This window comes from Oncorhynchus gorbuscha, linkage group LG21 (assembly GCF_021184085.1).
Source record: "Oncorhynchus gorbuscha isolate QuinsamMale2020 ecotype Even-year linkage group LG21, OgorEven_v1.0, whole genome shotgun sequence".
Classification (NCBI taxonomy): Eukaryota; Metazoa; Chordata; class Actinopteri; order Salmoniformes; family Salmonidae; genus Oncorhynchus; species Oncorhynchus gorbuscha.
In genome coordinates this window covers 30250951-30276792 of record NC_060193.1, presented here as the reverse complement: position 1 = coordinate 30276792, position 25842 = coordinate 30250951, and the positions used below count along the sequence as shown (strand labels likewise).

The following is a 25842-nucleotide window of genomic DNA, read 5'->3' as shown; positions in this document are numbered from 1 at the left end:
AGGTCAGTAATCCAGATGGGTGGGGCAAAGGTACAGGACGGCTCTTAGGGTCAGGGCAGACAGAAAAGGTAAAAACCAGGAAAACTAGAAAACAGGAACAATCGAGAGACAGGATGTGGTGGTTAATTTCTTTACTATCAAATGAGGAGAGACAACCTTATCACACAAGTCAGAGTTATTCTTAAACTAAATCTTGAATCACGTATTAATAAGGGAGCAGGTCAATACAACACACACATATAAAGTGAATTGATTGAGTGCTCTACGATAATGAATGGCTGGTTGACAATTCACGATCAAATGATTAGTTGAGAGCCCCAAGACAAAAGTACAAAGGTATTTTATAGCCAAGATACACCCCTTTCAACCTACATGACGAACAACAGATATATAGAATGGGTCACAATGTTAAGATTTGTATGAAAGATACCTATAATACATAGCCGACAGTATCTGCTGTGTCAACAGTTTTCATTGTGTAGAGACCAGTGTCTGGCCCTCTGACTTCAAACTGGAGCCATCTCTCCCTGGTACGGTATAGAACAGAAACATTAACTCATGCTCTGGAATGCTCTTTAGGTTTTATCACCCAAAAGACATGGTAAATCTCCTGTCAGTGTTATCTCCCTGAGACTCATCCTCAGTAGAACACACACACAATAGTTAAGAATACTCTATTCTGTTGAATAATACAACCATTTGATGCAATTAAAGTATTATAACAATCTTTCAATTTTACACTCACATTCCCCCATTTTGAGAATCTTCTCAATTTATGAGAAAATTACAAGATTAAAGAACATTCATTCACATGTAGAAAATGCATACATTCTACATAAACCAAGAAGTACAAAAACAATAACTCATTGCATGGTATCCTGCACGTGACCGAATGCCACAGCACTGGCTCAACCTCCTTCGAGGAAACGTAGCACTGTCTCCCATTTCAACCTCCAACACATTTTCTAAGTATTATAGCAATTTGTCTGGGAAGGTTATGATACACAGTCACCTGCACGAACCCATGAAGAAAAACAAAAAATGCATACAGTTTATGAGATTCAAAGCTATATATTCATAGACAGTGAAAAGCACATATTTAATGCATAATCCAGTGTATGCAACAATGGAGTTTAACAAAATAAGCTTTAGTTATCCATCATACTTCAATGGGTCATCATGGTGGAAATAACTATTTCCATCCCAGAAACGGAAATTAGCATATCCAGGTAGTGACTCCGAGCTAAGGTCAAATTTATTCCATTGGTGCCTAATGAAAATAACCCAAGACAAGCATCATGATTCCACTATTTACAAGGCAATGCCTATAGAGCAAATAGATTAGGATCACTCTCCAGATCAGAGTTCACCCTCTCCATTCACCAGGGCATGTTGATAATAGTGTCGACATCTTTAGTTCATAACAACAATCAAAGCAATCAATCCATAACACATGCATTGCTTCATTCATATAAGTATTAACATACTAAACTCAAATCAACCCTTCAGTTTAAAAAATCATTCCGTTTCCAAATCATAATTAAAAATCAAATGAATTCTCCAGCCAAAATTTAGAATGACATTACTCAGTAATTCAAATTGGTCCTATCACTCAAAGTAAAAAATAAAACTACATTTTACACACATCAACATTGGCAGAATCTAAATTATATTAACATCCAGTCAAAAACCCAATTCATTCTACTATTAACTTTTTTTTAGCACGATTATTGTTACGGATACAGGTATCCTGTGTGTGTATTTGTTTTCTCTCCTTCTGCCCTAGTCACAGGTGGCAGTAATCAGTCGCCAATCAGTCGCCACTGAAGACACACCTGCTCCTTTTCCCTTACCCTTGGTTTAAAAACTCAGTCAGTAGTTTTCCCAAACTCTTTCTCTCTCTCTCTTTTGTTTTTGTGCCTACATGTCACATTTGTCTGTTATCCTGTGAGTATGTATTGTTGTGGTGTATGACTGTTTGTTTGTTGGTGTGAAAAGGGGATACCAAGCCAAGTCGCCCATGGGCATACATTACCCCTAGGAAAACATTGTCTAAATACCCAAGTTAGAACTGGGCGGACCACCCACTGTATTTTATTGGTTAGTTAGCTAGCTGTGCTTGAAGCAGGTAAGACTAGCTTAGGGGTTTTGGGATATTTATTATTTTTTTCCTTGGGTCCAGCTCAGCCCCTTTTTCCCACACCACATTGCCGTGTGTTTAAAATAAACCCGAAGTGTTTGACGGTAGATTTAAGTTGTCTGTGGATTTCTTTTAGTTCTCACTGTTCACTGTTATGATTTGCATGAGATATGTTACGGATCTCGTTTCCATCTCCCCTAGACTGCAGGGCCAAATGGGTTCGTAACAACTATAATACAGATCAGTATCTCATTGCATTATTCATCTCAATTACTATAATTCGATGTAGTGTAGACTTTTACAATTAACACTATACCTCAAAAGTCAAACACTATTTTGGGTACAGTTGACCCCCGGCACTGATTCTTCTGGCGTCCTTTTCGTTGTCTTTTGATAGCCTTACAGTTCAAAGTGGATGGCCATGATAATGTCCCAATTTCAATGTCTCACCTAAGCCGCCATCACATTTACATTACATTTACATTTAAGTCATTTAGCAGACGCTCTTATCCAGAGCGACTTACAAATTGGTGCATTCACCTTATGACATCCAGTGGGACAGTCACTTAACAATAGTGCATCTAAAACTTAGGGGGGGTGGGGTGAGAGGGATTACTTAACCTATCCTAGGTATTCCTTAAAGAGGTGGGGTTTCAGGTGTCTCCGGAAGGTGGTGATTGACTCCGCTGTCCTGGCGTCGTGAGGGAGTTTGTTCCACCATTGGGGGGCCAGGGCAGCGAACAGTTTTGACTGGGCTGAGCGGGAGCTGTACTTCCTCAGTGGTAGGGAGGCGAGCAGGCCAGAGGTGGATGAACGCAGTGCCCTTGTTTGGGTGTAGGGCCTGATCAGAGCCTGGAGGTACTGAGGTGCCGTTCCCCTCACAGCTCCGTAGGCAAGCACCATGGTCTTGTAGCGGATGCGAGCTTCAACTGGAAGCCAGTGGAGAGAACGGAGGAGCGGGGTGACGTGAGAGAACTTGGGAAGGTTGAACACCAGACGGGCTGCGGCGTTCTGGATGAGTTGAAGGGGTTTAATGGCACAGGCAGGGAGCCCAGCCAACAGCGAGTTGCAGTAATCCAGACGGGAGATGACAAGTGCCTGGATTAGGACCTGCGCCGCTTCCTGTGTGAGGCAGGGTCGTACTCTGCGGATGTTGTAGAGCATGAACCTACAGGAACGGGCCACCGCCTTGATGTTAGTAGAGAACGACAGGGTGTTGTCCAGGATCACGCCAAGGTTCTTGGCGCTCTGGGAGGAGGACACAATGGAGTTGTCGACCGTGATGGCGAGATCATGGAACGGGCAGTCCTTCCCGGGAGGAAGAGCAGCTCCGTCTTGCCGGGTTCAGCTTGAGGTGGTGATCCGTCATCCACACTGATATGTCTGCCAGACATGCAGAGATGCAATTCGCCACCTGGTCATCAGAAGGGGAAAGGAGAAGATTAATTGTGTGTCGTCTGCATAGCAATGATAAGAGAGACCATGTGAGGTTATGACAGAGCCAAGTGACTTGGTGTATAGCGAGAATAGGAGAGGGCCAAGAACAGAGCCCTGGGGGACACCAGTGGTGAGAGCGCGTGGTGAGGAGACAGATTCTCGCCACGCCACCTGGTAGGAGCGACCTGTCAGGTAGGACGCAATCCAAGCGTGGGCCGCGCCGGAGATGCCCAACTCGGAGAGGGTGGAGAGGAGGATCTGATGGTTCACAGTATCGAAGGCAGCCGATAGATCTAGAAGGATGAGAGCAGAGGAGAGAGAGTTAGCTTTAGCAGTGCGGAGCGCCTCCGTGATACAGAGGAGAGCAGTCTCAGTTGAATGACTAGTCTTGAAACCTGACTGATTTGGATCAAGAAGGTCATTCAGAGAGAGATAGCGGGAGAGCTGGCCAAGGATGGCACGTTCAAGAGTTTTGGAGAGAAAAGAAAGAAGGGATACTGGTCTGTAATTGTTGACATCGGAGGGATCGAGTGTAGGTTTTTTCAGAAGGGGTGCAACTCTCGCTCTCTTGAAGACGGAAGGGACGTAGCCAACGGTCAGGGATGAGTTGATGAGCGAGGTGAGGTAAGGGAGAAGGTCTCCGGAAATGGTCTGGAGAAGAGAGGAGGGGATAGGGTCAAGCGGGCAGGTTGTTGGGCGGCCGGCCGTCACAAGACGCGAGATTTCATCTGGAGAGAGAGGGGAGAAAGAGGTCAGAGCACAGGGTAGGGCAGTGTGAGCAGAACCAGCGGTGTCGTTTGACTTAGCAAACGAGGATCGGATGTCGTCGACCTTCTTTTCAAAATGGTTGACGAAGTCATCTGCAGAGAGGGAGGAGGGGGGAGGGGGCGGAGGATTCAGGAGGGAGGAGAAGGTGGCAAAGAGCTTCCTAGGGTTAGAGGCAGATGCTTGGAATTTAGCGTGGTAGAAAGTGGCTTTAGCAGCAGAGACAGAGGAGGAAAATGTAGAGAGGAGGGAGTAAAAGGATGCCAGGTCCGCAGGGAGGCGAGTTTTCCTCCATTTCCGCTCGGCTGCCCGGAGCCCTGTTCTGTGAGCTCGCAATGAGTCATCGAGCCACGGAGCGGGAGGGGAGGACCGAGCCGGCCTGGAGGATAGGGGACATAGAGAGTCAAGGGATGCAGAGAGGGAGGAGAGGAGGGTTGAGGAGGCAGAATCAGGAGATAGGTGGGAGAAGGTTTGAGCGGAGGGAAGAGATGATAGGATGGAAGAGGAGAGAGTAGCGGGGGGAGAGAGCGAAGGTTGGGACGGCGCGATACCATCCGAGTAGGGGCAGTGTGGGAGGTGTTGGATGAGAGCGAGAGGGAAAAGGATACAAGGCAGTGGTCGGAGACTTGGAGGGGAGTTGCAGTGAGGTTAGTGGAAGAACAGCATCTAGTAAAGATGAGGTCGAGCGTATTGCCTGCCTTGTGAGTAGGGGGAAGGTGAGAGGGTGAGGTCAAAAGAGGAGAGGAGTGGAAAGAAGGAGGCAGAGAGGAAAGAGTCAAAGGTAGACGTGGGGAGGTTAAAGTCGCCCAGAACTGTGAGAGGTGAGCCGTCCTCAGGAAAGGAGCTTATCAAGGCATCAAGCTCATTGATGAACTCTCCGAGGAACCTGGAGGGCGATAAATGATAAGGATGTTAAGCTTGAAAGGGCTAGTAACTGTGACAGCATGGAATTCAAAGGAGGCGATAGACAGATGGGTAAGGGGAGAAAGAGAGAATGACCACTTGGGAGAGATGAGGATCCCGGTGCCACCACCCCGCTGACCAGACGCTCTCGGGGTGTGCGAGAACACGTGGGCGGACGAAGAGAGAGCAGTAGGAGTAGCAGTGTTGTCTGTGGTGATCCATGTTTCCGTCAGTGCCAAGAAGTCGAGGGACTGGAGGGAGGCATAGGCTGAGATGAACTCTGCCTTGTTGACCGCAGATTGGCAGTTCCAGAGGCTACCGGAGACCTGGAACTCCACGTGGGTCGTGCGCGCTGGGACCACCAGAGTAGGGTGGCACCACGCGGTGTGGAGCGTTTGTATGGTCTGTGCAGAGAGGAGAGAACAGGGATAAACAGACACATAGTTGACAGGCTACAGAAGAGGCTACGCTAATGCAAAGGAGATTGGAATGACAAGTGGACTACACGTCTCGAATGTTCAGAAAGTTAAGCTACATAGCAAGAATCTTATTGACTAAAATGATTAAAATGATACAGTACTGCTGAAGTAGGCCAGCTGGCAGTGGGTGCGTTGTTGACACTACACTAATCAAGTCGTTCCGTTGAGTGTAATAGTTTCTGCAGTGTTGCTATTCGGGGGCTAGCAGGCTAGCTAGCAGTGTTGTTTACGTTACGTTGCGTTAAAAGAACGACAATAGATGGCTAGCGAACCTAGAAAATCGCTCTAGACTACACAATTATCTTTGATACAAAGACGGCTATGTAGCTAGCTAAGTAGCTACCACCCACCCATGTCTTGTCCATTCGTCAACCAGTATACATACCAGCAACATAAGAGAAGTTTAGAACAGATCTCTCCCCATGCTCACTCCATGTGGACTCCTCTCACACTCTGAGAAAAGACATGAGAGAAAAGCAGTTGATAGCTTAGATCGGATGCTGTACACCGGTTGCTGGCTCGGACTCGTTTCCTTCGGTTGAAGTGGTTTGGACAGGGCCTTATTCAACGCCTTTGTCACTCTTCTTCAGCCAGTTAGAGGGGGTTTTGAGGTACACACACTGTTCGGTCCAATTATCTCTTTCATGCATTAAGATGCCGTCTGATGTCACTTTTCATGATAACCTCGAGAGGACAGATCAGAACAACAGTTAGTTCAGTTCATTAACGATATGATGATAAATTATTACTTTTACCAATTATTCATACTACAAATGTCTAAACATATGTCAAAGAGAATAACAACACATTCTATTGAAACTAATCTTTCAAATTGGCTTATACTCCCCATCACACTGTCAACTTCATCGCAGAGCCACAGGATCAGGAAGTTAGCCCTTATAACCCATCGGGAATAGAACAGAACAAACAGCACAACAATACACTCTTTCACATATCACTCCATACACTCCTACACATCACTCAAGGTGTGTAAACTTCAATCCAAAACCTCAGAGGACTGTACCCTCCCCCATTTTGACACATAACTCTCCATGTGAGTAATGTGTAAAAACATTTTTTTTTAAATATAACACTACAATTGGTCAAAAAATAAAACAACATTTCAAATAACAAAATCAAATTCAAATCACTCGTCTTAACGACTCCATAAAGAAATATAATTGTACCCATACGGTCATAGGAAAATAGACGTAAGGCAGCCTACCCATAGTCAAAGGAAATGCCTTCTCCTTCTTCACATTGATCCAAATCACAAATATGGCTAAGAACTATAAACTTCATCAAAATTATCAATATTACAAAAGACCTTGAAATCAGTATTACAAATTACCTTAATTTCATTATCAAAATGGCTTTCCAATGAGGGTGATCAAACCACAATGGAAAGTCATGACAGAGGTCAGAGGTCATACAAACCCTTCAAAGAAGTGTTTCTTACTATATTAGATAAGTTAATGAAAAACAGTCAAACATTTCATACATGTTGTGTCCCAGGTTTCCATTACAGTCCTTTATCAACATCATGAATGTATTTAATTAAAACTCAGAAAATAAAAACTTCTGAAACTTCCATGTGTGTGCATGCCCCTTTAAGATACCTTGGCACTAAGACAAATGGAAAACCCATGAAACCCAAAGGAAATAGAACACACAAATCAAACATAGTATTTTAAAAACACCAACAAATAGTCATAACAAGTGTGTTGTGTGTGGGTATTTGCAAACCTTAACGAACTGGCAACAAACAAACAGAGAACACAGGTATAAATACACAAGGGAAAATGGGGAAGATGGGTGACACCTGGAGGGAGGTGGAGACAATCACAAAGACAGGTGAAACAGATCAGGGTGTGACAACTTTGTCATCAAAGTCTAGCATTCTCTAGATTTATGGTGCTTTCAAGACAACTGGGAACTGAAAAAAGGTTGAATCATGATGACGTCAGTGATCTTTGGATGGTAGCTCTAGAAAGAGTCTTGAGTTCCTAACTAACAATTCTGAGTTGGATGACCGTTTAAAATATATTTTGCCAGTCAGAGCTCTTTTTTCTCCAGAGTTCCCAGTTGTCTTGAACTCACTAAAGTCAGATTTCCCAGTTCCGAGTTAACAGTTGTTTTGAGCATGGCCAATGTTGAATGTTTATCATTTTAAGCTTGGAAAAGAGACCCTTAAACCCAGAATAGGGACCACACAGCCACTCCACTTCGCTACTGATTCCTTTCAAACCACTCATTGTGTAATGTTCAATGGCCGATGAGCACGATACGTTTTATCTTTATTTTATCTTCATTATTTATCTTCATATGACAAGGATTAAAAAGGATGTGCCAGTAGATTGTCGACGTGATTCATGAAGATGATTGCTAGCTAAGATTTTGAAAGTATGATGTTGACATGATCAGTTCAATCAAAGCTACTGTAGATATAATGTGATTTGACGTAATTTTTTCTGTGGCCAATGACCTTGAGCCTTCTTGGATGGGCTCATCTATTGTAACTCTATGGCAGCACCCAAGGGGCTTGAATTTCGAGCTCTACCCTTAGATTTGGCAGTGACGTAGTGTCCCAATGAGTGACAGAACACTGAGCCAATTATGGCGCAACTAGAAAACATTCCCAAGCCCTACGCTCCATATTTTCCGCTGGCTGCCCCACCAGCACAGTAAGCACCGAGCTAGGCTGAAACACCTGCATTTTGCAGCTACCTTGCTCAAGAAAGCAAAAAATACCATGTTTGTATGAAGGCTTTATTAACTCACTAACGTGGGGCTCCTGAATGGCGGATCGCCACTGAAAAGTAACAGTGTGCGTCTGCGAACCATATTGGAGAAGGGTAGACAAGTTTTGTTTTTTTAAACTTAAATTCACCGCAGACGATTCTTAATCCTTAACCCTCATCCTACCCTGAGTCGATCAAATAAAGAAGTATCACCCCCCCGTCACACCGGCTGATGAGGAGCGCAGCAGCGAAGGTTCTCCACTTTTGTCTGTCTTTTGGCCATCATCTCAACCGTGCCACAGCTTTGCTGCTGCAGTTAGAGCTTGTCTTTAAAGACATATGCAGTAGTACAAATAGGATATTAGTTATTCATGTTTCTGTCTGTACTGGCATCAGTTGAGATAATAATAAACCGTCATTATGCCGTGACAGGCCTGGTCAAGCTTAATCACAGTCAGTTCCTTCTGACAATCAGCCAAGATGTTCTTAAGTCCAGGTATGGAGCCTTCAGCAATGGCTAGAGTCCAGTGTTCTGCCTCAGTCGTCATATCGGGAAGAGCACTGGCTTCTGTACACGCGTATTCACTGAGGCTTAGAAGGACAATACAATGCAAATACAGCCAATGCAGTGGCAACGTGACGAGATCCACCCAACTCAACAGAGCAGTCATACGCTAAGGATGCTTGGGGTGTTTATGTGTAAGTCATGTAGAAGTTGTCCACAGTCTAATAAAACAAGTATTACAATGTTGTGTTCCCCACAGGGACTGTGACGTGAGTCAGATAAACTACATGTATGCCCAGTACGTGAAGAACACCATGGAACCTCTGAACATCTCTGACGTCACCAAAGACCAACGCTTTCCATGGATGGTCAGTACTGAACATGATCTGTTCCAGAATGTTCATCCTATGTTGGCCATCTTTTTGCTGTTGTTGTCCAGAGCCTCTAGTTGTGGTTCTTTGTTTCCTTCAGAGTGAAAACCCAGAGCACCCCAGTAACCAGATCAAGAGTTTGCTCTGTACTCCTATCAGGAACGGGAAGAAGGATAAAGTAATAGGTACCTACGTCTGTCTGTCTGCCTGTCTGTCTGTCTGTCTGTCTGTCTGTCTGTCTGTCTGTCTGTCTGTCTGTCTGTCTGTCTGTCTGTCTGTCTGTCTGTCTGTCTGTCTGTCTGTCTGTCTGTCTGTCTGTCTGTCTGTCTGTCTGTCTGTCTGTCTGTCTGCCTGCCTGCCTGCCTGCCTGCCTGCCTGCCTGCCTGCCTGCCTGCCTGCCTGCCTGCCTGCCTGCCTGTCTGTCTGTCTGTCTGTCTGTCTGTCTGTCTGTCTGTCTCTCTCTCTCTTTCTCTCTCTCTCTCTTTCTCTCTCTCTTTCTCTCTCTCTCTCTCTCTCTTTCTCTCTCTCTCTCTCTCTCTCTCTCTCTCTCTCTCTCTCTCTCTCTCTCTCTCTCTCTCTCTCTCTCTCTCTCTCTCTCTCTCTCTCTCTCTCTCCCTCTCTCTCTCTCTCTCCCTCTCTGAGTCTCTCTCTCTCTCTCTCTCTCTCTCTCTCTCTCTCTCTCTGAGTCTCTCTCTTTATGGTTTGTGTTTACAGATATTGCCCTATTGTATCCTCATTCATTAGTCGCAACCAAGAGTTTTCCCTCTCATTCATTAATGCATCCTTATCATTAGCATAATTTGCATTTGCATTATAACCTAACATCATTAGCTGAGATCATTACAAGACCTAAACAGGTCTTTCTTGTAAAAGAGATTTGAATTGCATGTATGAATAAAGGCACAAATAGATCAATTAATTAGCTGGGTAGTGGTGTAACCATAATGTATGTCCCCCCACTCCCCAATGATCAAACAGAACAGGTCCCTTTAGCCTCTCAACCAACTGCCTGAAGAGTCCAGGAGACACTCAGATCAAAAGACAACCTACTGCCACTAGACTTTAATATATAATTTATTACCATACCTCCCCTTCCCCTTCTACACTCAACTTAATTTCCTTAGAATTAAGTTATTGATTCAAACGTGGACATTATATGTTCTTAGTAGCTCTGACACTGACATTAATGAAGCAGTATAATTTTTTTCCCCTAGTGTAACTCACTCAGGATAAGTCACATTGTAAAATGTGACTTATGTATTTACATTAGTTAAGCCACCTATAATGTCAAGCAGGATATGTAGGAGAAAGGGCAGCTGAAGGTGAAGGGGAAGGATCAGAGTGTTGGTTGATGACACGTTTCCATGATGTGACTAGTAAGTAGGTCTCCAGGCTGAGGATAGGGCAGGTGTTTTATACATTAGAACTTTGCTGTCAACCAACATTTATGGGACTAATCGTCATGGAGTAGATGGAGCTTTTAGTTTCAGACAAGAGGTCCCTCACAGCAAACTATTGAATATTGAAAATGAGAAGCAAACTAAAGTTTTGTCCCCTAAGTGTCTGGAATGTGTGTCAGTTCGTGGGGGAAAGAAGAAACTTAAAAGGAAAAAGAAAAAGCACAAAACTTTTTTGTCCTGTGTGTCTGCAACTGTGTGTCAGTTCGATGTTTTGTCTGGTGTGTGCGTGTCATTAACGTCCTGATATGTTTCCGACATTTCCCCCTATGTCGGGTCTTGAAGGTGTGTGTCAGTTGGTGAACAAGATGGATGAGGCATCAGGGAAGGTGAAGTCCTTCAACCGAAACGATGAACAGTTCCTGGAGGCCTTCGCCATCTTCTGTGGACTGGGTATACAGAACACCCAGATGTATGAAACAGTGGAGAGAGCCATGGCCAAACAGGAGGTCACATTGGAGGTAAGAGACACAGGTCTCAGGTCAGTTTGGAGTTTTACATCCTAATGGTTTATGATAATATTGAGGGAAGGTACTGTAAGATAATGCTAGCTCAGTGCCTCTGTAGGCAACTACAATATGGAGACCTTGGGGGATCGAGAGTAACAGCGATGGTTGCCAATAGGAAAGACTGGCTAGTCTTCTCCACACTCTGCTCCGTCTTCCCCCGCGTTAAAACAGAACTAGCGTGATCACTCCAACTCTATCCTAGACCTCTTCAGCCCTCGATGACGTATGTATCCCCCTCCTCTCCTCCGGACCTACCCCTCTCCTATTCTCTCCCTGACTGTTCTAATCTGGAGCTGTCACTGTCAGGGCTCCCCGGTGACGTCCCCTCTCGGCTGCAGCTGACACTCTCCCCGCCGTTACCCAGCAGCCACCACTTCAGCCCATTCTCCAGCGGCGCTGTAGCCGTCACAAGGACTGACCTCTTCTAGCTTTCTCAGTTTTTCTCCCCCAATTATCAATGACAGGCCTCTGATACGGATGGACTTGGGGTTGAAGGATGTGTGTGTGGCAGGGCTGTCTGAGGTCAGAAACATCTCATGGGGGAGGAAATCTGTGAAAGTGTCATCTACCAAAATGTGAAATCTGTTTTTTATTTGTATACTCGGTCACAGCGATTGTGTTGACTTTTAAGGAGAACAGTCGCTGTGTGTTTGTGTGTGTCATTCTCAGGTCCTCTCGTATCACGCCTCTGCTGCAGAGGAAGAGACACGGGCGCTGCAGGTAACCGCGGTAAATTACAATTTATTAACTTAACACTATACACACACACACACACACACACACACACACACACACACACACACACACACACACACACACACACACACACACACACACACACACACACACACACACACACACACACACACACACACACACACACACACACGCACTTGCGTCCGTACACAATGCCAGACAGATGCCTTCCATCAGGCAGTGTAAAGATGAGTGGACTTCAGCCATCATGTAACGAGACCCAGCGCTGATTCAGCATGTAAACCCAACCAATTAGTAACACAATAGGGCCGACTCTCACACTGATCCATACATTAAGGCCTATGGGGATAATGGACTGAAGAGAGAAAGAACAGGAAAAAAGACCCCAGTAGAGTTTAAAAGTGAAAGTATGCACAATACCCATTCCAGAAAGCCTATTTAAGGCCCGAATCATTTGCTTTGAAAGATTCTCAATGATTAATTGGGGTTAAAGAGAATAATCCGACTCCTGCCAGCTAATGCTAAGGTGTCAGCATATTTAACTCCTTATGAAGTAATTTAGGTGGCGAGTCTTTAGGTCTGCCGCTAGCTGCCATAATATATGGATTAGAGTGGGAGCAGCTATTTAGTTAATATGACTCATTTAACGACTTGTCCAATTATATTCTAACTGTGCACATGAGGAGACACTACGACCACATAGGGAGAAGGGCTTTGTTTAAGGCCTTCATTAGCTTTCACTTTGTCTCTTTTTAGTTTCCTTCTTCTTTTCTTTCTTTCTCTTCCTTTCTTTTTTTTCTTTTTTTTTGTTACATTTTTCGGATAAATCCATACGGCTTTCTCTGAAACTTGGTCCCACCCCCGAACACTATTAGACGCTCATTTATACTGCGTGACCTTTTCCGAAGATCATACGGCATTTTCATATCCTGAGATGAAATGGCCTGATGATGAAATCTAATTATATATTTTCCCTGAGGCAGTGGAGGCTGTAGTATGGTGGCTGATGAGGTACAGCACAGCATCATATCTGGGCCACGGACTCCTTTTTAGGCCATATCACCCTCCCCAGGCAGTGTTCCGTCACTGAGCCGTTGACTCTCTGAAGTATTGATGTTTCCCTAGTTAGAATGATTTATTATTTATTTATTTAGTTTATTTAACCTTTACTTTACCAGGAAGGGCTCATTGAGATTTAAAATCTCTTTTTCAAGAGCGTCCTGGCCAAGATAGGCAGCACCAAGTCATTACAAGAATTACAGACAAACAATGTGAAAAACTGCAAGTAAATCTAGTAAAAACCATAGAATTCACAAGAGTAGAACCAAATCAAAAACAGCCATTTAAAAACATTGACAGGTCAGGGAATCAGTCTCAAGATCATTCATCAGTGATTTAAAAATACCAATCGGGACAAGTTCTTCCAGTTTAAAAGTATTTTGTAAGGAGTTCCAAGACGATGGTGCAGAGCACATAAAAGCCCCTTTACCAAATTCAGTTCGAACATCTGTAACAGTTAGCAGGATAAAGTCCAGCGAACGAAGAGAGTACCCACCACATTTCTGAACAATAGAAATGCCCAAATAAGAAGGTAGTAAACCCAAAATGGCTTTGTAAATAAAAGTATACCAGTGCCTGAGCCTACGAGTGACGAGAGAAGGCCAGCCAACCCTGGTATACAAAGTGCAGTGGTGCGTAAGGGTTTTAGCAGTTTAAAATAAATCTCAAAGTGCCGTGGTAAAGAGTGTCAATTGATCTCAAACACTGAGCGGAAGCATTGATACTGTATGTCTGTTATAGATTATGGGGATATTATTTACATGCATGCTACGGCATCAACACCTAAATCACTGGATGCTAATTATCATTGCACACTTATTACGGGTGCTAGCTACAGAACTCACCGCTGTGTTGTATGTCAAAACGTGGGTTGGACTTCGCTGTCTAATGCAAGTTCTTGTGCTGTTAGTGGGAATAACCTGTGTGTAAATGTAATCTGTCGCTGTATTTTTTGTGTTATCTGTGATCGTCTTGTCTTGTGTAGTTTCTTAATCATTGTGCCTAAACTGTATGTGTAAACATGTATACGCAGGGCCCAGCTGAGAAAGAGACCTTGGTCTCAGTCTGTGTTCCTTGTTGAAATAAAGTAAAATTGTAAAATGTAAAATAAATAAATAAAAACGTCTTCTCCGTGGCTCAGTCGGTAGAATATGATGCTTACAATGCCAAGGGTTGTGGGTTCGATTCCTGGGATCACCCATGTGTAAGGAATGTGGATAAAAGCGTATGCTAAATGGTGTACACTGTGTCTATGGTGGTGGTGGTAGTAAAAGCTGTTATGCTTTCTGTCTGACAGAATAATATTACGGGATTCCCCTGCTTTCGCTCTTTTATCTCTCAGTCCCAACGGCTTCTCTCTGTCTCTCTCCGTCTGAGCTGGCTCTGCTGCCAGAAAGAGATAGAGATTGAAACGACCAGACAGAGAGGTCAAGAAAATGCCAGAGTGTGTATATGCAAGATGGAGAAAGGAGGGGGCGGAGAGAGGAAGAGAGAGGGAGAGAGAGAGATGGAGAAAGGAAGAGAGAGAGAGAGAGAGAGATGGAGAGAGGAAGAGAGAGACGGCAGCGGATATAGACGGTGACAGGGGGACAGAAATGGAGAAGGAGAGAGAGGATTAATATACAACCACAGATTAAAGAGGAAGTGATCCGAAATAAAGTGAGAGACGGAGTGGTTGAGACAGCAGAAGAGGAGAGAGAGAGAGAGAGATCCTGTGTGCATTAGGGGGTGTCCTGTCTGCTCTGTGTAGATGTGCCGTCTGTCAGTTGTAGGGGAGGCGAGCCGAACACAGATAGATGCTCCTCCTGTGTGCCTTAGACTCTGCTGATCACAGCTCATCGATTATTAATGCCTGCTATAGATCCCTGGTGTTTAGGGAGGGTATGTGGGCGTGTGAGCATGCGTGTGTCTATGTGCGTGCGTGTGTGCATACCTACAGTATATGTGTGTGTGTACATGCGTGCATATCATATATGAACGTGTGTGTGTGTGTGTGTGTGTGTGTGTGTGTGTGTGTGTGTGTGTGTGTGTGTGTGTGTGTGTGTGTGTGTGTGTGTGTGTGTGTGTGTGTGTGTGTGTGTGTGTGTGTGTGTGTGTGTGTGTGTGTGTGTGTGTGTGTGTGTGTGTGTGTGTGTGTGTGTGTGTGTGTGTGCATCCATCTCACACACTCCTCTACCCTCTCACTCCCTCTGTATTTGAAGGCAGCCACTGTTCCGTCAGCCCAGTCTCTGCGCCTGATGGAGTTCAGCTTCAGTGACTTTGAGCTGTCCGACGCTGAGACCACTCAGGCCACCATACGCATGTTTGTAGACCTCAACCTGGTCCAGAACTTCCAGATGAAATACAAGGTTCGTGGGTGTGTGTGTGTGTGTGTGCGCGCATACGTGCATAACGACGTGCGTGTGTGTTAATTGTAGTGTGTGTATACGCAACTGTGCATACAAGTGTTGACATAGATGTGTGTGTTTTTACATCCTAAAATACAGCCCCTCACCCCATTACATATTATTAAGAGGTTCTCTAACGGCACAGTTAACCTCCGGAGTGCCCGCGGCGAGGACGGCTCATAAAGAGAGCCTTTGATTGGCTGTGAGGGCCCTACACAGAGCCCGGTTATTTTTCAGCTCTGTGAGTGAGAGCAGGCACGCTGACCACCCAAGTGTATAAACAAGAGCAGGTCAGCGCTCTAGTTCAGTGTCGGGCTGTACCTCGCTGATCACTCCACTGCACTCCTATGAGGCATGGTTGACCATCACTGGCCTCAGAACAGCCATACGATTGAGAATTGAGAGGATACAGTATGAGAGATACCGTAGTGACCTGACCTTTCAGCAGTAACAATAGATTGGACTTGAACAGCATACAATGCAAAGCATTTTGAGGTTGAGAAAAGGGCAACATAAATGCCAATCAAATCCATTTTCGATTATTGGCATGTCAGGCGAAAAGTGTTAGCCACTACTGTGCATTGACTAATGGGGAATTGTTTTGGAAGCCGATGCCGGCAAATGGATGGACATGGGAAGATTGGATAAAAATACGATCAACAGAATCTAATGATTTGATTAGCAGTGTGGCCAGGGTTTTCTCTATAGTGCCAGTCAGAATGCCAGGCTGGCCAGATTATATCAAGCCCTACCGATTGAGGATGTGCAGATACTCGCTGTCACTGTTTACCATTTGGTCTGTTTTTGCCCTCTTCTCTTCCTCCTCCCCCACGTCTTTCCCTCTTTCTCCCCACTTTTTTCTTGTCTATCTCCTGCTGCGATCCCTCAACCCCCCCCCCCCCCCCTCTTTCCTCTCTCTCTGTAGAGTCTGTGCCAGTGGATCCTGAGCGTAAAGAAGAACTATAGGAAGAACGTGGCCTACCACAACTGGAGACACGCTTTCAACACCTCCCAGTGCATGTTCGCCCTGTTCAAATCTGGCCAGTTACAGGTGAGCTCAGCCAATCAATGGCCAGCAGGGCAGGGGTGCCGGGTCACGCCATCCAATCAGTAGATAATCAACCCCAGCAGCACGTCTCGTGTGTGTTAGTTCGATCAATGGCTAATGAGTCACCGTGCTGTAACAGTGCCATGACTGGGTCCGTCCGACCATTGTGTTTTGTCAAGTCAGCATTGGCTTCCAGTAACCGCCATATTTAAATACCAAAACAACAAATATTCTCCACTCCATCTGAATGTGTTACTCCGATATCTTGACTGAAAGTCATCAGATATTATGAAGAATATTGTTATTGCGAATAGCAAGTTGAAGACACTTGAACGGACACTTGAGCAGACACTGTCTCAGACATAAACAGAACTCAACGTATCCCAAACACGCAGTTCCAGTTTAACCCGGTTCCCCTCGGTGCTCACACCCAGCTCTGTCCTGGTTGGCTTTGTAGAGGAAGCAGTAGGTTAAATGTTACACTCCCGTTGTTGCTAACAAATGGCTGTTGAGTTCATGTGTAAGCTGCTTTCTCAAGCAGACAGTGCTAAGAGCCTAACACCCCTCTCTGTAATGAGTGTGCTTGCGTGTCGAGGGCTGCGGTGTGAGTTTGTTTGCCTAACCATTTGTGTCTCGTTGGTCGTATTTATGACTTGTGATAAGCACCTGTGTGTTCTTTTGTCGAGGTAGTGGAGAGGAGGGGATATATGTGTGCGTATGTGTGTGGGTGTGTGTGTATGTGTATGTATGTGGGTTTATGTATGTGTGTGGGTGTATGTGTATGTGTATGTATGTATGTGGGTTTATGTATGTGTGTGTGTGTGTGTGTGTGTGTGTGTGTGTGTGTGTGTGTGTGTGTGTGTGTGTGTGTGTGTGTGTGTGTGTGTGTGTGTGTGTGTGTGTGTGTGTGTGTGTGTGTGTGTGTGTGTGTGTGTGTGTGTGTGTGTGTGTGTGTGTGTGTGGTATGTATGTATGTATGTATGTATGTATGTATGTATGTATGTATGTATGTATGTATGTATGTATGTATGTATGTATGTATGTATGTATGTATGTATGTATGTATGTATGTATGTATGTATGTATGTATGTATGTATGTATGTATGTATGTATGTATGTATGTATGTATGTATGTATGTATGTATGTATGTATGTATGTATGTATGTGGGTTTATGTGTGGGTGTATGTGTGTGGGTATTTGTATGTATGTACAGTGGGGCAAAAAAGTATTTAGTCAGCCACCAATTGTCCCACTTAAGAAGATGAGAGAGGCCTGTAATTTTCATCATAGGTACACTTCAACTATGACAGACAAAATGAGAAAGAAAAATCCAGAAAATCACATTGTAGGATTTGTAATGAATTTATTTTCAAATTATGATGGAAAATAAGTATTCGGTCAATACTTTGTTATATACCCTTTGTTGGCAATGACAGAGGTCAAACGTTTTCTGTAAGTCTTCACAAGGTTTTCACACACTGTTGCTGGTATTTTGGCCCATTCCTCCATGCAGATCTCCTCTAGAGCAGTGATGTTTTGGGGCTGTTGCTGGGCAACATGGACTTTCAACTCCCTCCAAAGATGTTCTATGAGGTTGAGATCTGGAGACTGGCTAGGCCACTCCAGGACCTTGAAATGCTTCTTACGAAGCCACTCCTTCATTGCTCGGGCGGTGTGTTTGGGATCATTGTCATGCTGAAAGACCCAGCCACGTTTCATCTTCAATGCCCTTGCTGATGGTAGGCTTTGTTACTTTGGTCCCAGCTCTCTGGTTCTGGGATTTTTGCTCACCGTTCCTGTGATCATTTTGACCCCACGGGGTGAGATCTTGCGTGGAGCCCCAGATCGAGGGAGATTATCAGTGGTCTTGTATGTCTTCCATTTCCTAATAATTGCTCCCACAGTTGATTTCTTCAAACCAAGCTGCTTACCTATTGCAGATTCAGTCTTCCCAGCCTGGTGCAGGTCTACAATTTTGTTTCTGGTGTCCTTTGACAGCTCTTTGGTCTTGGCCATAGTGGAGTTTGGAGTGTGACTGTTTGAGGTTGTGGACAGGTGTCTTTTATACTGATAACAAGTTCAAGCAGGTGCCATTAATACAGGTAACGAGTGGAGGACAGAGGAGCCTCTTAAATAATAAGTTACAGGTCTGTGAGAGCCAGAAATCTTGCTTATTTGTAGTTGAACAAATACTTATTTTCCACCATAATTTGCAAATCAATTCATTAAAAATCCTACAATGTGATATTGCTGTTCCATTGCACAACCTTCAAATATATGTCACAATTATGTACAATTCTGGCAAATGAGTTACGTTTGTGAGGAAGAAATGGTTTTCACACAGTTCGCAACGAGCCAGACGGCCTAAACTGCTGCATATACCCTGACTCTGCATGCACAGAACGCAAGAGAAGTGACACAATTTAAAAGAAATTCATGTTGGCAGGCAATATTAACTAAATATGCAGGTTTTAAAAAATTTACTTGTGTATTGATTTTAAGAACGGCGTTGATGTTTATGGTTAGGTACACATTGGTGCAACGACAGTGCTTTTTCTCGCGAATGCGCTTGCTAAATCATCACCCGTTTGGCGAAGTAGGCTGTGATTCGATGATAACTTAACAGGCACCGCATTGATTATCTGCAACGCAGGACAAGCTAGATAAACTAGTAATATCATCAACCATGTGTAGTTAACTAGTGATTATGTTAAGATTGATTGTTTTTTATAAGATAAATGTAATGCTAGCTAGCAACTTACCTTGCCTCCTTGCTGCACTCGCGTAACAGGTGGTCAGCCTGCCACGCAGTCTCCTCGTGGAGTGCAATGGAATTGGCCCTAATCGGTGTCCAAAAATGCCGATTGCCGATTGTTATGAAAACAGCCCTAATTTTTTTATCTTTATTTAACCAGGCAAGTCAGTTAAGAACAAATTCTTATTTTCAATGACGGCCTGAGCTGACAAGATTTGTACCTTGTCAGCTCAGGGGTTTGAACTCACAACCTTCTGGTTACTAGTCCAAAGCTCTAACCACTAGGCTACCCTGCCACCCCAGGGTAGCCCTCTAGTATGTATGTAGGTTTATGTATTTTATTTTTTAATTTAATCTTTATATAACCAGGTAGGCCAGTTGAGAGCAAGTTTTCATTTACAACTGAGACTTGGACAAGATAAAGCGAATGTATGTGTGTGGGTGTATGTATGTATGTGTGCATACGGTGTACATATGTGAACCTGTGTCTATGTTTGTTTGCTGGTAGCCTCCTATGGCCTTGTGATGGAAGTTGGTGCGGGGGTGCTTGTGTCTGTGTGTGTCTGTCAGTGTGTGTCTGTGGGTGTGTGTGTGTGTACTATGGTCTTTGTAAAGGGAAACCCCAATGACATCTTTGTGGATGGTGTGCCTCATTCTCTTCTTCTCCCTCTCTTTCTCTCCCTCCACCTCTCTGTCTGTCAGAGTAATATGAGTGAGCTGGAGATCCTGGCCTTGATGATCGCCACCCTGAGTCACGACCTGGACCACAGAGGAGTCAACAACTCCTACATACAAAGGTAGGCTGTAATAGTGTGTGTGCGTGCGCGTGTGTGTGTGTGTGTGTGTGTGTGTGTGTGTGTGTGTGTGTGTGTGTGTGTGTGTGTGTGTGTGTGTGTGTGCGTGCGTGCGTGCGTGCGTGCGTGCGTGCGTGCGTGCGTGCGTGCGTGCGCGTGTATCTCACAGTTCTGTGTGTAACTACTTCCATCAGGAGTGACCACCCCCTGGCCCAGCTCTACTGCCACTCCACCATGGAGCACCACCACTTTGACCAGTGTCTCATGATCCTCAACAGCCCAGTAAGAACACACACACACACACTCATTCCGTTATTTACTCAGGAAATTGGATCACACTTGGGAGATGCTCTGCAGATGGTCATACTATCAACAAACTATCTGTTGATCAGCGTCTGCTTGCTAGGGTTACGTTAAGGTTGGGTTTACAATAAGGTTAAGGTTAGGTTTAGAATAAGGGTAAGGGTTAAGTTTCGGGTTAGGATAAGGGGTTAAGGTTAGGATTAGGGTTAGTAGATAGTCAGTTGAAATGTTATTGTGGAGCATCTACAGATGGGCTATCCAAGTGAACTGTTACCGTAACTCGTTCAGTCAGTTCTGCATTTATTCTTCAGGAACAATAAAACGGCCGGCATCATTCGCCATAATGTATTTGAGATACATAGCAGGATGCTAGTGTTTCCTCATTTCCTCTTTTAGTGCCAATTCCAAGTGCCTTATGGCACCCTATCCCCAATATGGTGCACTGCCTCTTACCGCTCACTACCCTGTCAAAAGTCGTGCACTGTATAGGGAGTATGTAATTTGGGTTGCAGTCCACGAGCTCCAGCTGCTAGTCTCTAGGAGATAACACTCCTCTATGGTGTGATAAAGCGCCACTTCATCTTTATGGGCACAGATTCACTGGAGAGCAACACTTAGTTCATCTGGGATGTAGTAGACACACACACACACACGTTGACACACACCATTATACACACATATCGCAAAGAAAGGGGAGCAGATCCAATTGTTGAATTGATTTCGAGTGTTTTGGAATTTGTGTTGTCATGGCACCCATGCTATAGTTGAACTTGCTCAATAACTTGTATGCCCTGCCTCTCTCTCTTTCTCTCTCCATCTCCCTCCCTCTCTCTCTCTCCATCTCCCTCTCTCTTCATCTCCCTCTCTCTCTCTTATCTCCCTCCCTCTCTCTTTCTCTCTCCATCTCCCTCTCTTTCTCTCTCCATCTCCCTCTCTCTCTCTCTCTTTCTCTCTCCATCTCCCTCCCTCTCTCTCTCTCCCTCTCTCTCTCTCTCTCTCTGCATCTCCCTCCCTATCTCTCTCTTTCTCTCTCCATCTCCCTCAATCTCTCTCTCTCCATCTCCCTCCTCTCTCCCCCTCTCTTTCTCTTTCTCTCTCCATCTCCCTCCCTCTCTCTCTTTCTCTCTCCATCTCCCTTCCTCTCTCTCTCCATCTCCCTCCCTCTCTCTCACTTTCTCTCTCCACCTCCGTCCCTCTCTCGCTCTGTCCCTTCCCTCTCTCTCCCCCAGGGGAATCAGATTCTGAGCAGTCTGTCTCTGGATGAGTACAAGGCCACTCTGAAGATGATCGAGAGGGCTATTCTGGCAACGGACCTGGCTCTGTACATGAAGTAGGTTAAATGTCACACACAGCTGGCACGCTCACAGCGGGAGCCCATTCAAGTCAAATTTTATGCAGTTTTCATTATAACTTCAATTTAGGTTGATGGGCTGTGGAAAATGTCAAGGTGGAAGTGGAAACCCATTGGCCTATTCATTAGAAGATCCTATGATGATGTTCTGTAACTGTGATAAACTATATATCTCTCTCCCCCCACCTCTATCACACATTTATCTTTTTTACACCCACCTCTCTCCTAATATCCCCCCTCCCTGTCTGAAGTGTGGGTGTATAACTAGACTGTAGGCGGAGGGGAGATGTGCAGTTAATTGGATATCTGTTTGATCTTTTCAGGAGGAGAGGAGAGTTCTTTGAGCTGACCAAGAACAGCCAGTTTGTCTGGGACGATGACTACCATAAAGACTTACTGAGGTTAGTGGACACCACATAGAGCATACCATCTTCACCATTCACCTAGGGACTGATTATTTGTGTCTGTCAAGGTCGGTATCAATTCCATTTCAATTCAGTCAATTTCGAAAGGCAATTGAAATTCCCTATCAAACATGCCCAATGGAAAACGTCCCCATAGAAAATAATATGCCGTTTTTTTATTTATTTCACTTTCTAAATGGACTGGATTGAGCTGGAATTGACATGAACCCTGGTAGGGCTGGGGAATTGACATGAACCCTAGTAGGGCTGGGAATTGACATGAACCCTGGTAGGGCTGGGAATTGACATGAACCCTGGTAGGGCTGGGGATTGACATGAACCCTGGTAGGGCTGGGAATTGACATGAACCCTGGTAGGGCTGGGGAATTGACATGAACCCTGGTAGGGCTGGGAATTGACATGAACCCTGGTAGGGCTGGGAATTGACATGAACCCTGGTAGGGCTGGGAATTGACATGAACCCTGGTAGGGCTGGGAATTGACATGAACCCTGGTAGGGCTGGGAATTTGACATGAACCCTGGTAGGGCTGGGAATTGACATGAACCCTGGTAGGGCTGGGGATTGAACCCTGGTATGAACCCTGGTAGGGCTGGGAATTGACATGAACCCTGGTAGGGCTGGGAATTGACATGAACCCTGGTAGGGCTGGGAATTGACATGAACCCTGGTAGGGCTGGGAATTGACATGAACCCTGGTAGGGCTGGGAATTGACATGAACCCTGGTAGGGCTGGGAATTGACATGAACCCTGGTAGGGCTGGGAATTGACATGAACCCTGGTAGGGCTGGGAATTGACATGAACCCTGGTAGGGCTGGGAATTGACATGAACCCTGGTAGGGCTGGGAATTGACATGAACCCTGGTAGGGCTGGGAATTGACATGAACCCTGGTAGGGCTGGGGATTGACATGAACCCTGGTAGGGCTGGGAATTGACATGAACCCTGGTAGGGCTGGGGAATTGACATGAACCCTGGTAGGGCTGGGGATTGACATGAACCCTGGTAGGGCTGGGGATTGACATGAACCCTGGTAGGGCTGGGGAATTGACATGAACCCTGGTAGGGCTGAGGATTGACATGAACCCTGGTAGGGCTGGAAATTGACATGAACCCTGGTAGGGCTGGGAATTGACATGAACCCTGGTAGGGCTGGGGATTGACATGAACCTTGGTAGGGCTGGGAATTGACATGAACCCTGGTAGGGCTGGGAATTGACATGAACCCTGGTAGGGCTGGGGATTGACATGAACCCTGGTAGGGCTGGGGAATTGACATGAACCCTGGTAGGGCTGGGAATTGACATGAACCCTGGTAGGGCTGGGAATTGACATGAACCCTGGTAGGGCTGGGAATTGACATGAACCCTGGTAGGGCTGGGAATTGACATGAACCATGGTAGGGCTGGGAATTGACATGAACCCTGGTAGGGCTGGGGAATTGACATGAACCCTGGTAGGGCTGGGAAATGACATGAACCCTGGTAGGGCTGGGAATTGACATGAACCCTGGTAGGGCTGGGAATTGACATGAACCCTGGTAGGGCTGGGAATTGACATGAACCCTGGTAGGGCTGGGAATTGCCAGGGACTTCACGATACGACATTATCACAACACTTAGGTGCGGATAAGATATGTAGGGCGATTTGATGTTCCAGACATATTGCTCACTATGTCTGCTGCAGGGAGGCTAAATAGAACATGAGAAAGTGAGTTTTGATTATTCGTGGGATTAAAGTGATGAAAATATGCTGACTCACTATTTGAAAAGAAGATGAGAACACGCTATAGGGTGAAAATGCCAGAGTTTTGGCGCAGGTACAGCCGACTAGCTCTGGCTAACGCTACCTAGCAAAATAAATATCATTATTTTGTACAATTCGACAGTTGGAGTCAAAGTATAAATATAATATGGTCCAAAAATGATATATGCGATGTGTAACTACACATTTTTAACCCCATCACTGTATAATATACCTGAGGGTACAAAATATTAGGAACACCCTCCTACTAATGAGGACGGTTTTTGTCATCAGAAAGGCCTTTTTGTGGGGGAAAACTAATTCTGAGAGGCTGGGCCTGGCTCCCCAAGTGGGTGGTCCTATGTCCTCCAAGGCCCACCCATGGCTACACCCCCTGCCCAGTCATGTGAAATCCATAGATTCAGGCCTAAGTTTATTTCAATTGACTGATTTCCTTATATGAACTGTAACTCAGCAACATTTTTGAAATTGTTTCATTTTGCATTTTATATTCAATGTTTTTGTGTTGGTTTATTACCCCCTGAAGGTCAATGCTGATGACCGCATGTGATATTTCTGCCATTACCAAGCCTTGGCCAATACAGAAGAGGGTAAGACTGTCCAGTTAGATAACTTTCACTACACTCAAGACTCACTTTATCAACCAAACTGTCTTGTTACTGGTATCTCCTTTGAAATCCTTAGAAACGTGTCTTTCTCCTTTATGAGGACCTCTGCCTTTTCTTTTCTCCCATTAAATTATGTTCTCTTTCTGTCGCTCTCTTTCTCCTTCTACCCGTCTCACTTCAACTCCCCTGTGTAAGTCTGTTTCTCCTGCTCCTCATTAGGCTCCCTAGGTGCAATGGAGGGAGAGGTTCAGACAGGCCTCTAGCCGTGTGTGTGTGTGTGTGTGTGTGTGTGTGTGTGTGTGTGTGTGTGTGTGTGTGTGTGTGTGTGTGTGTGTGTGTGTGTGTGTGTGTGTGTGTGTGTGTGTGTGTGTGTGTGTGTGTGTGTGTGTGTGTGTGATCAAAGAGCTAGATGCTCATTAGAGGACAGACACAAACTGCTGTAGCCCTGTCCTCTCCTCTCCTCACATAATACCTACAGAACTGATATGCGCGCACGCACACGCACACACAAATGCAATTCAGTACAGTCTTAACAGAAAACCTGTGCACACACAGTCTCTTTCACATACATACACATTCCGCTGAGCTCAGTAGATATTATTAGAGTTGAAGCTATTTCAGCCAAGATGTGTACAAAAATGTCTTCTCCTCCCCCGCATTCTCTCCTTTCCTCCACTGAACCCCTCCCCTCCCCCCAACCCCAACACCCCGCGGCTCTCTAGTCTTGATTACACAGCTCCAATCAGTGTTTCCGCAGATGGCTGCCACACACACACACTTCCTTGATTGGGGACCTGAGGCCCTAGTCAGATCTTATTGATCCCTTGTTAAGCGAAAGAGTCCATCAATGCAGCAGGGTTGTTGCTCTGTTCAGAAGCAGCAACCCTGCTGATTCTTTCTTTCTCCATATATTTTCTCGCTATTGCATCATTCCCGTGCTAGAAATGTCAAGGAACACTTTGTAGGGCAGGGCGCTGAGCGAGTGCTATTGTGGGGTTTCAGGTTAAATTGGCAACAGAGAACTTCCTTTTGATCCACATAACAGGAGTACGATTGGAGTACTATCCAGCCTCCGTTCCCTCTCAACCTGCCTCGTAATCACATTGATGTAAAACACCTCCGTTGAAATGCACAGATATCTGCGAAAGGCATGAACAAACTGAAAAGCCTGAGTAGGACAAAGGATTGGCTGAAGCAATTGTTCAGATACAATCCTAGGGCTGCATCCTATCAAACCGGACTCGGCACGCGGTTGTCGAAAAGACTACGAGGGTTACATTTGACCTTTAACCCGATTGAAACGTCATTCCACTCTTCTCT

At 45.1% G+C, this 25842-nt stretch overlaps 1 protein-coding gene across 5 annotated transcripts in view; it reads left to right on the top strand.

Moving 5' to 3' along the window:
• Positions 1-25842, top strand: part of pde5ab (phosphodiesterase 5A, cGMP-specific, b) — a 125533-nt gene that overhangs the window by 97303 nt on the left and 2388 nt on the right. For 3 of the 5 annotated variants that reach the window (XM_046318977.1, XM_046318974.1, XM_046318978.1), the window contains exons 9-19: positions 9230-9338; positions 9442-9526; positions 11084-11259; positions 11977-12036; positions 15285-15431; positions 16396-16521; positions 19979-20073; positions 20265-20352; positions 21603-21703; positions 22048-22125; positions 24441-24504. In XM_046318977.1, coding sequence (XP_046174933.1) covers positions 9230-9338; positions 9442-9526; positions 11084-11259; positions 11977-12036; positions 15285-15431; positions 16396-16521; positions 19979-20073; positions 20265-20352; positions 21603-21703; positions 22048-22125; positions 24441-24504 — 1129 coding nt within the window. Of the gene's footprint in view, positions 1-9229; positions 9339-9441; positions 9527-11083; positions 11260-11976; positions 12037-15284; positions 15432-16395; positions 16522-19978; positions 20074-20264; positions 20353-21602; positions 21704-22047; positions 22126-24440; positions 24505-24741; positions 25840-25842 lie in introns of those variants that run through there. The other 2 variants (XM_046318979.1, XM_046318976.1) reach the window with 2 other exon arrangements.